General features: G+C 37.2%; 1 protein-coding gene across 1 annotated transcript; it reads right to left on the reverse strand.

The window, feature by feature from the left end:
- Positions 1 to 4,245: 4,245 nt before the first annotated feature.
- On the reverse strand, positions 4,246 to 15,169 carry LOC129136348 (tripartite motif-containing protein 49C-like). The gene is made up of 8 exons (XM_063783575.1): positions 15,031 to 15,169; positions 13,696 to 13,881; positions 10,646 to 11,060; positions 10,285 to 10,380; positions 8,295 to 8,525; positions 7,559 to 7,581; positions 6,308 to 6,405; positions 4,246 to 5,221 (listed from the first exon to the last, which is right to left on the reverse strand). Exons 3-8 carry the CDS (start codon positions 11,054 to 11,056, stop codon positions 4,722 to 4,724), a joined length of 1,359 nt encoding a protein of 452 aa, XP_063639645.1. The 5' UTR covers positions 11,057 to 11,060; positions 13,696 to 13,881; positions 15,031 to 15,169; the 3' UTR covers positions 4,246 to 4,721.
- Positions 15,170 to 15,488: the final 319 nt, after the last annotated feature.

Here is a 15,488-nt window from a genome sequence, read left to right on the forward strand (position 1 = left end):
AGATGTAGTTGAATGATTGCAGTATGCGGAAAAGGAACCAAGGCCAGAGAGACAAATAATGCTTTACTATCCCTCTGCGTTAAAATTACATTGATTCATAAAATGGCCGGTACGGTATGGGGCTCTTTTTGACTGTTTCTAAGAGTAGGAACAAAATAAGACTTTAAGTCGTGGCTTGAAAAGAAAGATACACATTTTCAGAAGAAAAAAGGGGAGGGCTGCAGGGAGCCTCTCTCGGAGGGAGCTCTTCTGTCTGCTCCATTAGCCTAGGAGCATGCTTATGGTGTCACACTGCCAGAAACTAGTCATTCTCTCACTTCCAACAGGGGCAACAGCCTGAAGGTGTGAGTGTCAGAAAATATTTATTCTGGAAGAAAAGGTGTTTGTTGTTCTTGTTGTTTATTTTATGAAGTTTCCTGACTTTTTTTTCCAGAATATCTTCCTTTTAAACAGGCACCAAAAGCATTGGTCAGCAGAGCTCCTGACCACTGCTGCCTCTGTGTGACAAGGACATTGGAGTTGTCTTTGGAAGGATCTTCTCCACATTAATAAATGATTATGATATATTTTTTAAAAACTACCTATTGGGTACTATGCTGACTACTAAGGTGACAGGATCCATATTCCAACGACAAGGGTAATGGAAACATAACAATTCTATAGTCATTTATATTTTAATAGCATTATACTGTTTTAACCATCCTCATCTTGTATATAATCTCATTGTATATTAGAATACAGCTATTAGAGCAATAAGGAAGAATGGATAAATACAGTCAGCTTTTTGTTTTTGTTTTGTTTAGTTTTGTTTTTGAGACAGGCTCTCACTCTGTCGCCCAGGTTGGAGTACAGTGGTAAGATCACGCCTCACTGCAGGGTCGACCTCCCCAGATCAAGCAGTCCTCCAACCTCAGCCTCCCAAATAGCTGGATACAGGCTGAACTGTCATGCCTGAGTAATTTTGTTGTTGCTGTTGTTGGAGAGAGAGGGTCTCACCCTATTGCCCAGGCTTCTCTCCAACTCCTGGCTCAAGTGATCGTCCCACCTCAGCCTCTAAAAGTGCTGGGACTATATATATATATGAAAAATAGTGCTTGGAAAATTAGCTTACTAATTGAAAAATATACATATGAATGACTGCTTTGAAATATATATGTATATTATATATATGCACACACATATATATGTATATATATATGCAACCTTCATCTGAGAGTAGCTATGCTTTTGGCTTCTGAGATGAACCTATTCACGATGATAAATATTTACTATGAATTCAGCTAAACATGAAACTCAGCAATCTTTGTATCTATTTATCTCTATTTCTACCTAAATCTGTATTTCGAAAGTTGTGGCTAAGCCTTCCTAGTTAGTTAGATTTTTATCCTTTACCATTCAATGTGTGTGTGGCGTGGAGACTGTTTTCACAGATCAGGAAGTGGACAATTATGTCCCACATTCAGTGGACTAACAGCTCAGAGATCCTCTCTCTGGTTACTGCAATGACAGTGCATGGTCAATCTTCCAGATTACCGGAGATGATTGTGATTTTATTTTTAAGTCTAGCTTCTAGGAACCACTCCCTGGAACAGAATAATTTATTGTTCACCCAGTGTTCACTCAGAATTTGTGCTTTAGCTCTTCAGCCAGTAGGGCTAAAGGCTCTTTATTGATGAATCAGTGGTTAGCTTGGGGAGTGCTTACAAATTTGTCCGCATTCCACCTTGATTGCTCTTGAGTGGGTGCAGGCTAGCACACATAGCAAATCAAAACCACAATGAGATACCATCTCACACCAGTTAGATTGGTGATCATTAAAAAGTCAGGAAACAACAGGTGCTGGAGAGGATGTGGAGAAGTAGGAACACTTTTACACTGTTGGTGGGACTGTAAACTAGTTCAACCATTGTAGAAGACAGTGTGGCGATTCCTCAGGGATCTAGAACTAGAAATACCATTTGATCCAGCCATCTCATTACTGGGTATATACCCAAAGGATTATGAATCATGCTGCTATAAAAACACATGCACACGTATGTTTATTGTGGCACTATTCACAATAGCAAAGACTTGGAACCAACCGACATGTCCAAAAATAAGAGACTGGATTAAGAAAATGTGGCACATATACAACATGGAATACTATGCAGCTATAAAATGGATGAGCTCGTGTCCTTTGTAGGGACATGGATGAAGCTGGAAACCATCATTCTCAGCAAACTATCACAAGGACGATAAAACGAACAGTGCATATTCTCACTCATAGGTGGGAATTGAACAGTGAGATCACTTGGACACAGGAAGGGGAACATCACACATAGGGGCCTGTTATGGGGTGGGAGGAGGGGGAGGGATAGCATTGGGAGATATACCTAATGTAAATGAGGAGTTAATGGGTGCAGCACACCAACATGGCACATGTATACATATGTAACTAACCTGCACGTTGTGCACATGTACCCTAGAACTTAAAGTATAATAAAAAAAAAATCAAACTTTCCAGAGAAGACATCTCCAGAGAAGACACACTGAATATGCATCTGCTAGGCTTCAGGCACCCAATAATTACTGCTTACCTAGATATCCGCAAATCCTCTAGACATGAGACTATTCATAGCAGATTCTGGTGTGTATCACATTTGTCATAAAGCACTTCATCCTCACTTACTCTAATAAAAATACTTTAAACTTACTTCCCAAGGCACTTTTGTCTGGTCTAAGCAAACATGTAGCTATCCCAGCTTTCTCAGTTATTTTAAATAAATCAATATTTAAAATACCTATAATTAGCGCATTTATAATATATTGGTTTGTGTTATATCAAGTAATTATAGTTTGTTTTATTATGAGACAGACTGTCATTCTGTCACAGGCTGGACTGCAGGGCACCACCATGGCTCACTGCAGCCTGGACCTTCTGGGCACGAGCCATCCTGCTGCATCAGCCCCCTGAGTAGCTGGGACTATAGCATGTGCCATCATGCCAGGCTGATTTCTAAAGGAATGTTTAGTAGACATGAGGTCTCACTATGTTGCCTCCACTGGTCTGGAACTCCTGGCCACAAGCCATTCTCACACCTTGGTCTCCCCAAGTGGTGGGATTGGAGGTGTGTGCCACCATGCCTGGGCTCCTATTTTATTCTGCTACCTTATGCATTATTTGACATTTTGGGTCTTAAAAGTTATAATTCCACAGCGTTCATGTAATTATGGAACCCATAAAGAGCTTACAATTACCAATATATTATATACATGGAAAAGTCTTTTCTTAACTTCAATTTTATCGTTTAAATTGGCATATGTTTATTAACTTGTTTCTGAGATTCATCAGCTTTGTTGCATTCCGTGAGGTATTTATTGTTTTATAGGATTATTTTGCATAAATACACCAAATTTATTTAGCTATTCTACAGTTGAAGAATATTTTGGGTCTAATTTGGAGCTACTATAAAAATTGATGCAGTGAACAATATTGTGTATGTTGAAGTATATGTAGGCAATCAGTTGACTATATTTTAGAATTAGAATATCTAGCCCATAAGAAATGCTAATAGTCAGTTTCCCAAAAGGGATTTCCATTTACATCTCTCCAGCCATGAATAAATTTCATTTATTCTGTATCTTTGACAACACACAATATTGTGTGTCTTTAAATTTTGGTATTTTTTATGAGGGCCTGTGGTACAACTGGTGGATTAATTCTTACTTTTGTAAGACTAATGAAAGTGAGCACTTTTTTATATTTGGCTAGTTATTTATGTATCCAATTCTGTAAAGTGTCTGTTCAGATATTTTAGCCAATCTTCTGTTGAGTTCACTGTCTTTTATTTATTACAATTTAAGTATTCGTCATATACATGCATTATATTTTACTTTATGTATGTTGGGGTGAATATCTTTCTCCACTACTAGTTTGCATAATGTTTTTTGAAACACAGAAGTCATCATTATCAATATAAATGAACTAATTGTTTTAATTATTAATTTGTGCCCTGGTTAAGAAATCCTTATGAGAATATTGTATCAGGTTCCCCTTCCTTTCAGGACTTCAATCTATCTGGAAATGACTGTGTATGGTTTGAGGTAGGAGTCAATATTTAGTTACTTTTTAAAAAAAATTCAATTAATCCAGCATTGGTCTGATCAATTGTGTATTTCAATGTAGATGAGCACACTAATAATGAAGGATTATTTATATCTGTGGTGAGAATTGCAAAATAAAGCCCAGCATAGAAGGTCAAATAATATGACCTCAAAGGATAGATTAATACAATGAAACCTGATGGATAAGTGTAATATAGTTAGATAAAGAGGAAGAAAAACATTTCCCAGTTATCATTGAGACTTCACTCCAAGTTTTTTGCATGAAGCAAAAGATCCCGACTGTCTTCCATTGATTTTTACTTCATTCAGACATGTCTGTCATCTATTATTTCACTCAGTGACAGTCAGAAATAAAGAAAAAAAAAGAGAATATACTGTATGCCATGATCATGAATAATGATTTTTCAAAAATTATTTAATAAAGAACCAATACGTATACTTTTAGCGTTTTCAGCATATTTAATAGTAACACAATAAATGAGTTTTGATAACATTAGAAGGCAATTCAAGACATAAAATAGAGCCTATTTGTCCTGTATGTTAAGGCACAAGGAAGAGGACTTCCTGGGATAAAGGGGTTCCCACAGCATGTGAACACATTTCTGATTTGTCTCTGGTCAGAAGTGAATACAGCAAAAGATAGGCCTGAGAGGAGGTGAGAAAGAGCAATTAGGGATGGTGTATATTAGGGAGCTTTGATTAACATCAACAAAGCTCACAGTCTTAGCCTCACAATCCAGGAATAATCCTACTCGGCTGGTAGGTTTTGGGATATATTGCAGCATAAGTGGGGAGGTGGTAAAGAGACTGCATTGAATGTCATTCTTAACACACCCAAGAAGAAAGAGTCCCTCCTCTCCATCTATCTTCTCATTCTGATTCTTCTCTTTCCAATACATATTACAGACACCAAAAGCCCAATTCCAGGAGTCCCCTACATGGACCTCCCAGTAATATTTGCCCGAGGTGAAAGTCTGAGCACCCCATGCAAGAAAACTTCTAGGTGTTGCAGTGAAATAGGGTACATCTTGATGGTCACATCCAATACACATGCTTCTCAAAATTTCATATAGAAAGGTATCACTGTTGGCTTCTTCATGATGCAGAGTAATATGCACTGCAAAAAAAAAAAAAAAGAAAACATGCATAGACGTGTAAATAAGAAAAAAATAATTGTTCTATCAAGAAGTTACTTTACCAGCAAATGTAAAGTCATAAAAAGTTTTGCTTGTAACTTCTAGTAAAGTATAGAGATGGTTAATATTATATACAAGACAAACAAAACCCTAACCACAGATATTATGTTTTTTTTGAAAACTTACATATTGAGAGCCAAATGTGAGACCAACTTCTTTCAATCCAATTTTCAAAGTAAAATTTACACATTGTATGCCCTAAATGCAATGCTGTTATCAAGATCATTATTTAGAAATGTTTCTTATTCTTAAAAACTAGTGCTATCATTTTGGAAAGAATGTGAATGTGAAGATTTTCACTTACTCAAGAACTGCTCTAGATATCTGGATAAAAATCCATATTTACATGTTATAAGTGATCATTTAAAGCAGATCTCTGCAAAATCTTTGACCAGTCTCTCTGCGGTCCTCCATGCTAGCTCTGGGCTGAAGCTGGATTTTAGACTTAACATGTAGCTCTTCATATTGCAATTAAACTGAACTTATTTTCATTTGTAATTTTACTTATATTCACAAAATGATTTCTTCCTTTTAGCTTTACCTATTAATTCAAATGTTTGCAATATATGAATAATATATACACATTAAAAAAATACAAAACCCCCAAGAATCTCCAGAAAACTATATTCCCCCAAAGAACGGTTCTTAGCAGTTCAAATGAATACACTAAAGAAATGTACAATTTTGTATTTAACATTAAATAATTCACCATTCTGAGCATTATTTCATTTGCTCCTTTTTTAAATTTTCTACACTACTCCTTTTTCCCGTTATATAACTCAGTACATATTATGCCAGAAAGTATTTCTTTTTCACTATCTTTCAAACTTAATGCTGTAAATCTGACTGTAAATACAGACACGGATACCAAAGGGTTGCATGGTTATGTTGTTCACTTATGTCTTAAAAGAAGTAAAATATTTGATAAAATATGAAATATTACCTATGTGATCCTAACAATAATAATATTTAGATAGTGGGAGTGCTGCCTGTGGGTGGAGACTTACCTCGGAATTGGTTGAGCCTGTCCCTCAGTCCAGTGATGGGCCCTGCACTGAGCTCTGGATTCAGAGGCTGGGGCATGTGCAGCAGCACGGACTCACTCCTGCAAGGAAAAACCTGCAGTTACAACATCTACAGCCATAAAATAAATAAAAATCACTATTTGTATATAAAAGACATTTCATGAGAATCCGTTGAATCTACACATTTGATAATTCAAAAATTATTCCTTCCTTTTCAAATTAATTCTTTACAGTTTCTAAATTTTAAAGCATGATGGAAGAATCTAAGCCAGAATTCAATCTGATCCTTCTTTTTTTTTGCCCCAAATGTGTAAGGTTCCTTAGCTTTATGGCCTTGAGAATATTTAGAAACGAAATTCTGAGTTCCACTTCTTGGCAGACTCCCCTGACATCTTTGTCTGAAATAGCGGGGTTCTGGGGAGACTGATGCATCCACTGCTTCCTTCTCAAGATAAAGAATGGAAACTTGTTCTCTCCCCTTTTAGCAAAGAACTTCCCTAGAGACTTAGACAGTTCTAACACTCCACAGTTTTTTTCAATCTATTTTTCAGAACTGTTAACTGATATGTATATATGTATAAAAAACAAAACATCAACACTTTTTCACTGCTAAAATACTTCCTCCTCTTCTCTCCTGCTTCCTCTGGTGACTTTCTCACCATCCACAAAACAAAACTCTTATCTTACTCCTGTGCAGGCTTTCAAGCAATAAAACAAAATCGGGCCGGGCGCGGTGGTTCACGCCTGTAATCCCAGCACTTTGGGAGGCCGAGGCGGGCGGATCACGGGGTCAGGAGATAGAGACCATCCTGGCTAACATGGTGAAACCCAGTCTCTACTAAAAATACAAAAAATTAGCCGGGTGTGGTGGCAGGCGCCTGTAGTCCCGGGTACTCAGGAGGCTGAGACAGGGGAATGGTGTGAACCCAGGAGGCGGAGCTTGCAGTGAGCCGAGATCGCGCCATTGCACTCTAGCCTGGGCGACAGAGCCAGATACCATCTCAAAAAAAAAAAAAAAAAAAAAATCAGGAATCAAATTGTTTGTTTTAGTTCACTCTTCTTTTATTCATTTATTTACTTCGTGGTCTTGTCTTTTAAGGTGTGAGAACGAAAGTAGATGCAAAAAAAAGTGGTAGCAATATCTTAATTATTTATGCCATGACTTTAATAGAGCCTGCTTTGATAGTCGTGGAATCTTAAAGAACATATGCTAAAATCTAGGTACACACTCACCTGTGTAATATGTCTCCAAAAGCCTGAAAAAAAAAAAAAGAAGAAAGATTTAGTGCATTTCACAGGATGCATCTTTCACTAAGTTCAGTGTGAGATTTGTACTCAGTTTCTGAAGATATTATTCCCCTACCATCTTCTCTTCTGGAAAGTATTTTCTATTTCTTCTGTAATGAAAAACCCAGTCAGTTGTATTGTTATTAATTAACGTCCTGGGAAAGTCTGAGTCTTGAAGACATTCTGTAAACAAGTGAAGGGAGCAGAGGCCCAGAAGGTCTATGCTCTGTGGTAACCATGAAAAACCTACTCAGTCATCTTTAACTGAACGTGTTACCCAAATGAGTGGACCCCAAAATAATGTTAATGCAAACCTAGATTCCCAAAACTTCTGATCTTGCCATGTTTACAAATTAACCTAAATGTAAATGAATCACTCACTATTCTATACATGTTTAATAACCCAAAGTATATTATTGAATTAGATGGGGAATATTTCTTGGGGCTGTTACCTTGACCATTCCACAAAGTTTTGTGGCTGGTGGCTAAAGTAGGAGGGATCTTTGGCCTGGTAGAATTCCTTAGTGGGGCTATACTCTCCCAACAAAGTAGCATTAGTTATGTGAATGTGTTTTTGGAAACACATCATGGAAATAAAAGTAGGGAGATGGATTTCAGCCATGAGGAAAATACTTATACATGTGAATATTCAAAAACCTGAAACCACATGGCGAGTTTTTACCTGAAGTAGCTCCACATCTGGTTTATGGCACATTTCGTTCAGCTCCTCATACATTCCTCTTAAAATCTCCATCCTATGAGCCATTTTGGCTTTACTTAAATGAAGTCGATGAAAAATTTCTTTCCCCTTCTTTTTCAGCATCTCCAAATTCTGTTTTTCTTCTTCATGATGAAATGCAGGCATCTTCTGATACTCAGCTCTAATTGCTTCTAGCCTTAAATTCACATAATCCTGCAGTGATAATGGGTTAGTCAAAAGAGAAATGTATATATCCATCTCCTATTAAATCTCACTGATTCCTTTTGTCTCTCGAACGTCCAATAGTTCAAACCTCTGTCTTGCCAGTTCTTAGAATCTACAAATTTTGTTCCTTTCCTTTGTTCTGCATAAAGATCAACATAGCTGTATCTGACCAATTACATTAAATTTATTCAAGATAATGTGTTTTCTAAGATAGTTGAAAATAAAAAAAATTTGAATTTCTCTATTCCAACCCATATTTATGGCAAAGTAAGAACAGTTCATGCTTGAGAGTTGGAGTATAGGGCTATAGTTACTAGAAAGGAAACAATTATTTCTATTTCTGAGATATGCAACAAGTTGCTTAAACTCATTATATGAAAATGACCTTAGACTAGCATGTCCAGCTAAGTGCATTTCGCCCAGCAAAACCTATCCTAATAAGGCTGCATTTATGATTTGGCCATCTTTGTCTCCCTGAAATCATTTCCTTCTATTCTTTTTCTAAGTCATCCCAATCTGAAACATAGACTTCTTTGTGGTTCCTCCGGCCTCCAAATATACACAAACTCAAAATTACTGCATATGCTATTCTCTCCAACTAGAATTACATATATATGTATACAAACACACACACATACATACATACATACATATATACACACAACCACACACACATACATACATATACACACTCATGGTCCACATATATATCCACACACACATTTGTGTTCCCCCTCCTCTTCAAAACTTTGTTTCAATTTGAATTTTTCAGTGAGTCTTTTTTCTGACCACCCTATTTAAAACTCAAACACTAATCTCCAGTTTCTGGCCTCTATTGTCCTTTTCTACTTCCCTGCTTGATTATTCTCCAACAAAAACCTACCACACTCAAATACATCATGTATTGCATATATTTGTGTATTGACCATTTGACTCTCTTATTTGGATTGTATGATTTGTGAGGACAAAGGTGCTTCCTTTCTTCTTTACTAGTATATTTTCTAATTTAATATTCAACATAGACTAGGTTCTCATGAAATACTTTTCAACAAACTAATCTTAGCTATCATACCCTCAAAATATACATCCACAAAGAGAAAATTATTTTAATGTTTTTCTGAAGTCCTCAGAGTTCTCCTTATATTTAGATACTAGTTCCCATATTTCTGGCATGTTTACATGTCTCCCTCAAGACACAAATCCGTATTTCTCACCGCTTTTCTCATCGTATGTTATGTATTATTCAATATTAATTAGTTGAGATTCTTAATTTCATGGTTTCCCTAGATTTGCCCTGTCGCTTTTTCTGCCTCAAATTTTCCATACAATTCCAAATACTACTTGCACACTAGCATTCAGATTAATGCTGACCGACACTCCGAAGTTTCAGTTGAGCATTCCATGACTGCCAAATAACCCTTTTGCCTAGCATTGATCCAACCAGCAAATATAGAATGCTTTGAGATGGCCCAGTTTCTTGGATCTGTTTGTGTATAACTATAGGTTTGTATGAAACAAACCAGCATGCTTTGGGTGACATCAGTAGTTTTCTTAGAAATCCTACCTAACAGGCATACTATTCTGTACAAAAATGAGGCCACTTTTTCTCAATGTTTTCTCTCGCCTTTTTTTTTTTTTTTCTACTGAATCCCAGAAACATTACAGTTTGATATCAAGTTCCTATTTTAAGAGTCACCCATTTGCCCACCATAAGTTCCTGGAGAAGGTAGAGTAGTACAGGACTAACCTTCCAGCATCTGGTTCTGGTGGTTTCCACATTCAGGTTTCTGTGATTTTCACAAGCTTTTTCCCACAAAGACTGCATTTTCTGTAAAAGCTTCTCCTGCAAAAGAGCCATAAATTGAAGCACCAGTGCAGACCATGACGTAGGGAGGGGGCCCAGAATGAGAGACAAATAAGCCCCTAGTAAATGGCATTTCCTTTGTTTCCCTTCATGTTTGTCAAAGCCCAGAGGTTGGAAGCTAAGAAAGCCCAAACAGAGCTGCTTAAAGGGACTCAGAGTTGGCTTTATCCAATCTCCAAGAAAATAGACCCACAGGAATTTTATGCTTCCTTTACAGAAATCGATCTTCAGAGCCATCACTTACCCGGTGTTCCTCAGCAGCCCACTCAATGGGACGGTGTCTGTGATACCGGTGCTCCTGAGAGCTGGAGCACAGCAAACAGAGCAGGCTCCTGTCCACTTCACAGAATATCTTCTTTGTCTCCCTGTGAATGCCACACATTTGCTCCTCAGAGCTCAGGAATAGCCAGAGACTGACTTTTCTGGCAAGAGAAGCCATCTTCTTCAAATGAATGTTGGTTTTGAGGTTTATCTGCTCTGCTGACTTTGTGCATTCAGAGCAATGGACAAGAAATGGGATGTCTTGCCAGTTGAGGTAGAAACAAGGCCTGCAAAAGCTGTGCCCACAGTCTATGGTGACCGGGTCTATGAAGTAGTTCATGCACATGGGGCAGATGAGTTCCCTCTGAAAGACCTGTAAGATTCCAGAATTCATGTTTCTGAGGAACAAAGAGAAACATGTCATTTTGGGGCCTGGGTTGATGAAAAGCTTCTAAACATGTGGAGATATGTGATAGTTATATTTTCTTCTCTTGACAGTGTTCATTAAAGTACAACAAACTATTTCTTCTGTTACAAACTTAAAAATTTACACTTAGAGGGAGTCTCCTGGCTTTATAACAGATATTACTAACTAGAGGACTCACAGTCCCTTCTACTCCTAGTTCCTGTCTGTAGCGTAATACAAACCTATTCAACTACCCATTTTCTGAACATAGATCTGGAAATTGGGTTTTGATTCTAAGTGGTCAGAATAAATCATAGTTGTCCCTATTCTTCTTTCAATAACTGATGAATGACTGTGAAAGAGTGGGAGGGAAAAAACTACCCGGGCCAAAGAAATATGAGAAGATGGCCAAAGAAATATGACAAGATGGTTCTATGACATATTTTTATAGAGGGTCACAAAAGCCGGGCAGCAAACCACCATGGCACAAGTTTACCTACATAACAAGCCTGCAAGTCCTGCAGTTATCCCAGGACTTAAAATTAAATTAAATTAAAAACAAAGACCCAAATCAAAACAAAATTTTAAAAAAGCCAACCAACCAAATAAACCAAGAAAAAGACTGCAATTAAACCAATCAAGTTTCACTAGTAGGGAAAAGAAAAATTATTAAAGATATTGGGTCTTTTTATTTTCTTGCGGATTAAATTAACTTCCCCTAGGGCTGTGCAAGCTCTGAACTAACATATAGGAGGTTTTTGTTAAACTCAGAGAGGTGTAATTATATTTCCATAGTGTGATGGTGAATTTTAGGTATCAGTCTGGCTGGATTAACCAACACCTAGGGAACTAGTGAAGCATTGTTTGTGGGTGAGTCTGTGAAGGTGTTTCTAGAGGAGAGAGACATGTGAGTTGGTGAGCTGAGTGGGAGCCTCATCTCTCAATGTGTGTGGGCACCATCCAATCAGCTGACACCTCAGATATAAAGAAAAAGGCAGAAAAAAGGCAACTTCCTCCGTCTCTCTCCTGAAACTTGTTCTGAAGCTTTCAGACTTGAGCTTAGCCAGGATACCGGTATTCTCAGGACACCAGCTTAGAGACAGCCTATATTGGAACTCTCTAGACTCCATAATCAAGCAAATTAATTTTCCTGATGAATTCTGTCCCAAGTAGAATCATGTATAGCTTGTGGACAGATGTATGTTCTGAGAAATGTGTCAGGTGTTTTCAGTTTTTTTTTTTTTTTTTTTTTTTTTTTTTTTTTTTTTTGAGACAGAGTATCCTTCTGTCACGCAGGCTGAAATGCAGTGGCGTGATCTCGGCTCACTGTAACCTCCGCCTCCAGGTTTAGAGCGATTCTCCTGTATCAGGTTCCCAAGTACCTGGGATTACAGGAACGTGACACTAGGCCTGGCTAATTTTTGTATTTTTTTAGTAGAGATGGGGTTTTGCCATCTTGGCCAGGCTGCACTTGAACTTCTGGCCTCAAGTGATCTGCCTGCCTTGGCTTTCCAAAGTGCTGGGATTATAGGCACGCGCCACAGCGCCCAGCCAGGCGGTTTCATTGTTTTAATATGATAGAATATACCACACAAATCTAGATGGTATAGCCTACTACACCTATGGTATACACTATAGCCTATTGTTCCTACAATAGGCTACAAACCTGTACAGTATGTTCTGTACTGCATACTGTAGGCAACTGTAACACAATGATAACTATTTGTGTATCTAAACATAATTGAATACAGAAAAGGTACAGTAAACATATTGGTATTATAATCTTATGGGACCACCATATGTGGTTTGTGGCTGACTCAAATGGCCCATGAATGTATCTGCACACATATACGTATACATCCTATGGTTCTGTCTGGAGAACCCTGACTAATATAAAAACTATAATCTTTGTTTTGGCAATTTTAAATCCTTTAGCATAAAGCAGCATAAAGCTGCTAGTTTGATATCACTTCTGAATTTAAGTGAAAGCAGTGAAAAATCTTAGAATTGCAAATATTTTCCAGAACTCATCTAAGACATTTTAAGAAATTTTTCACAGTTTAATAAGATTGAGACTCAAGTGAGATGACAATCACAATCACATACCAAATTAGGTCTTATAAATTTACTTGTTCGAAAAATTGTGTTTTGATTTCTAAAGTAGCATATTTTGGGGAGCTTTCTCATTGTTTTAGTTTCACTATTTTGTATCGCTCATCATTACCTTACTAATTTAAAGTCATGTCTAAAACCTGAATGTTATGAAAGCAAATAACTTCATCATTCATTAATGTCTTCTCAATTCAATTTGACAATATTAATACACTCATTACATACATATACACACACACCTATGTGTACATATATGTATCAACTCCATATATTCATTATGAATACATATCTGTTGCAGCAAACACTAGATATTTTAAGTTTTTCAGAACTATATTAAACAATCATAGAAAGCACAAAATAACAACAATTAGTATCCTTATAATTCATAAAATCTATAGTAAGAACATGAGTTACAAATGGTATCATTGTGTAGATTTAAGATAATGAGATATTTTTAATACTCTATTATTGTGTAAAGGAAAGATGATATAATTTTATCAATGTGTTTCACTCACCCCGGAGTTCTTTTAATGGTTCCCACAACGATTTTTCCAAAAATAATTTTGGTAAGTTCACCTCAAGGTCAGAAGCTCATTCACTGCAGTACTGAATTTCAGAGGTCGCCAAAATGCAGTTCTAAGTGCAGTCCTTCTCCTTCAGAGAAAACTGAGCTTGTCTCTTCTGTGTCCTTTTATAAGAATCTGTGAAGACCACACCCACCTCTTTATGGGTATTTAGAGCACTCAGAAAGGTGGAGACAAAGATGATTAGGTTTATGCAGTATTTAGAACACACCTTTGCAGCTCTGATTAAATTATCATCACACTTTCATTCTGAACACCAGTGCCTGAATGAATCATATGTAACATAAATCCTGTCAGAGCATACATAGGCTAGAAATTAACTAAGATGCATTTTATACTGTTTATTGAGTTTCTTCCACGATACAGGCATTCCTCTAAGTGCACATTTATTTATTCTAGAGAAAGGGTCTCCTTCTGGAGTGCAGTAGCATAATCATAGCTCCCTGCAGCCTTGAATTCCAAGTAATCCTCCTGCTTCAGCCTTCCAAGTAGCTAAGACTTTAGGTTCACACTATATCACCTGGCTAATTATTTTGTTGAAATTTTTGGTAAAGTCACTGTATGACTCTGTAGCCCATGCTGTTCTCCAACTCCTGGCTTCAAGTGGTCCTCTGGTCTCGGCCTTCCAAAGTGCTAAGAGTACAGGTATAAACCACCTCATCCAGCTTAAATGCTGCTTTAGTACATTTATAGGATATTTCCAGAGAAGTCCAATGGAAGATAAAACTTTCCTTTTTGTTTTCTGTTTTCTACCCCTCTAAGAGAAATCACTGATTAACCAAATAAACCCACTAACCTGGGGTCTCTCATTGAATTTACAAAACTTCACCAGTCTCATGGGTGAAAGATGAGTTATTATTTTAACGTTTTTCTCCATATAGTGCATGATGTCCTACAATGACTAGGAGTGCACCACGGGAATTATTTTGGGGATTACACATAACTTTTAGGATATAGGCAAATTCACAAATACAGAATCCAAATGATAGAGATGGACTATATTTTTCTTTCTATTCCAAATCTTTTTGTTGTTATATGAAAATTATTTTTTTAAAAAGAGATTTCAGAAGGGACTACTCAAATATCTTCTGATAGAGGAATTCTTTGCCAATGGTCCAGAAGACTTATGGTCAAGACTGTCAAAACAGTGAAGACAAATCTATCAGACCCAGGTCTGTCCAGGTTCAAAGACAAAAGCAGAACCCATAAGATATATGTATAGTTAGGGAGATTCACATATGAATTAAGTGCAAAGACTTGACTTACCCAATTGTGGGGGCTGCTTAAGCAAATGTGAGATCCTGGGTACAGTCCATCAGGAAAAGAAATCCCCCGCTGGCTGGATCCCAGTGGTCATGAATCAAAGCTTTGGTTTAAAGTCAATAGGGGGCAACTGGAAGATTAGAGTCCCATTTGCCGTTTAAAATGTTGTTCAAGGAATGCCTATGTGTTTCTTTAAAGGACTTTCACTGATGAAGTCAGGCTTACTTGGGTACACTTCCTAGTTACAGGATTAGGACCTTTGCTCGCATCTGCAAAATGCCTTTCCAGCAGGTCCTAAGTAAGTGTTTCATTGAAGAATAATAAGGTATGTCTATGCCACAAAATGGCTACTGCCCTCATTTCCCTCTTTGTACATACATGTACTCAAGTTGACATATCATAAAATCATCCAGAGTTTATATTTAATTAAATACAAGGAATTGAACAATAGATTTTCTTGT

The sequence above is a fragment of the Pan troglodytes genome, chromosome 9 (genome assembly GCF_028858775.2).
Source record: "Pan troglodytes isolate AG18354 chromosome 9, NHGRI_mPanTro3-v2.0_pri, whole genome shotgun sequence".
Classification (NCBI taxonomy): domain Eukaryota; kingdom Metazoa; phylum Chordata; class Mammalia; order Primates; family Hominidae; genus Pan; species Pan troglodytes.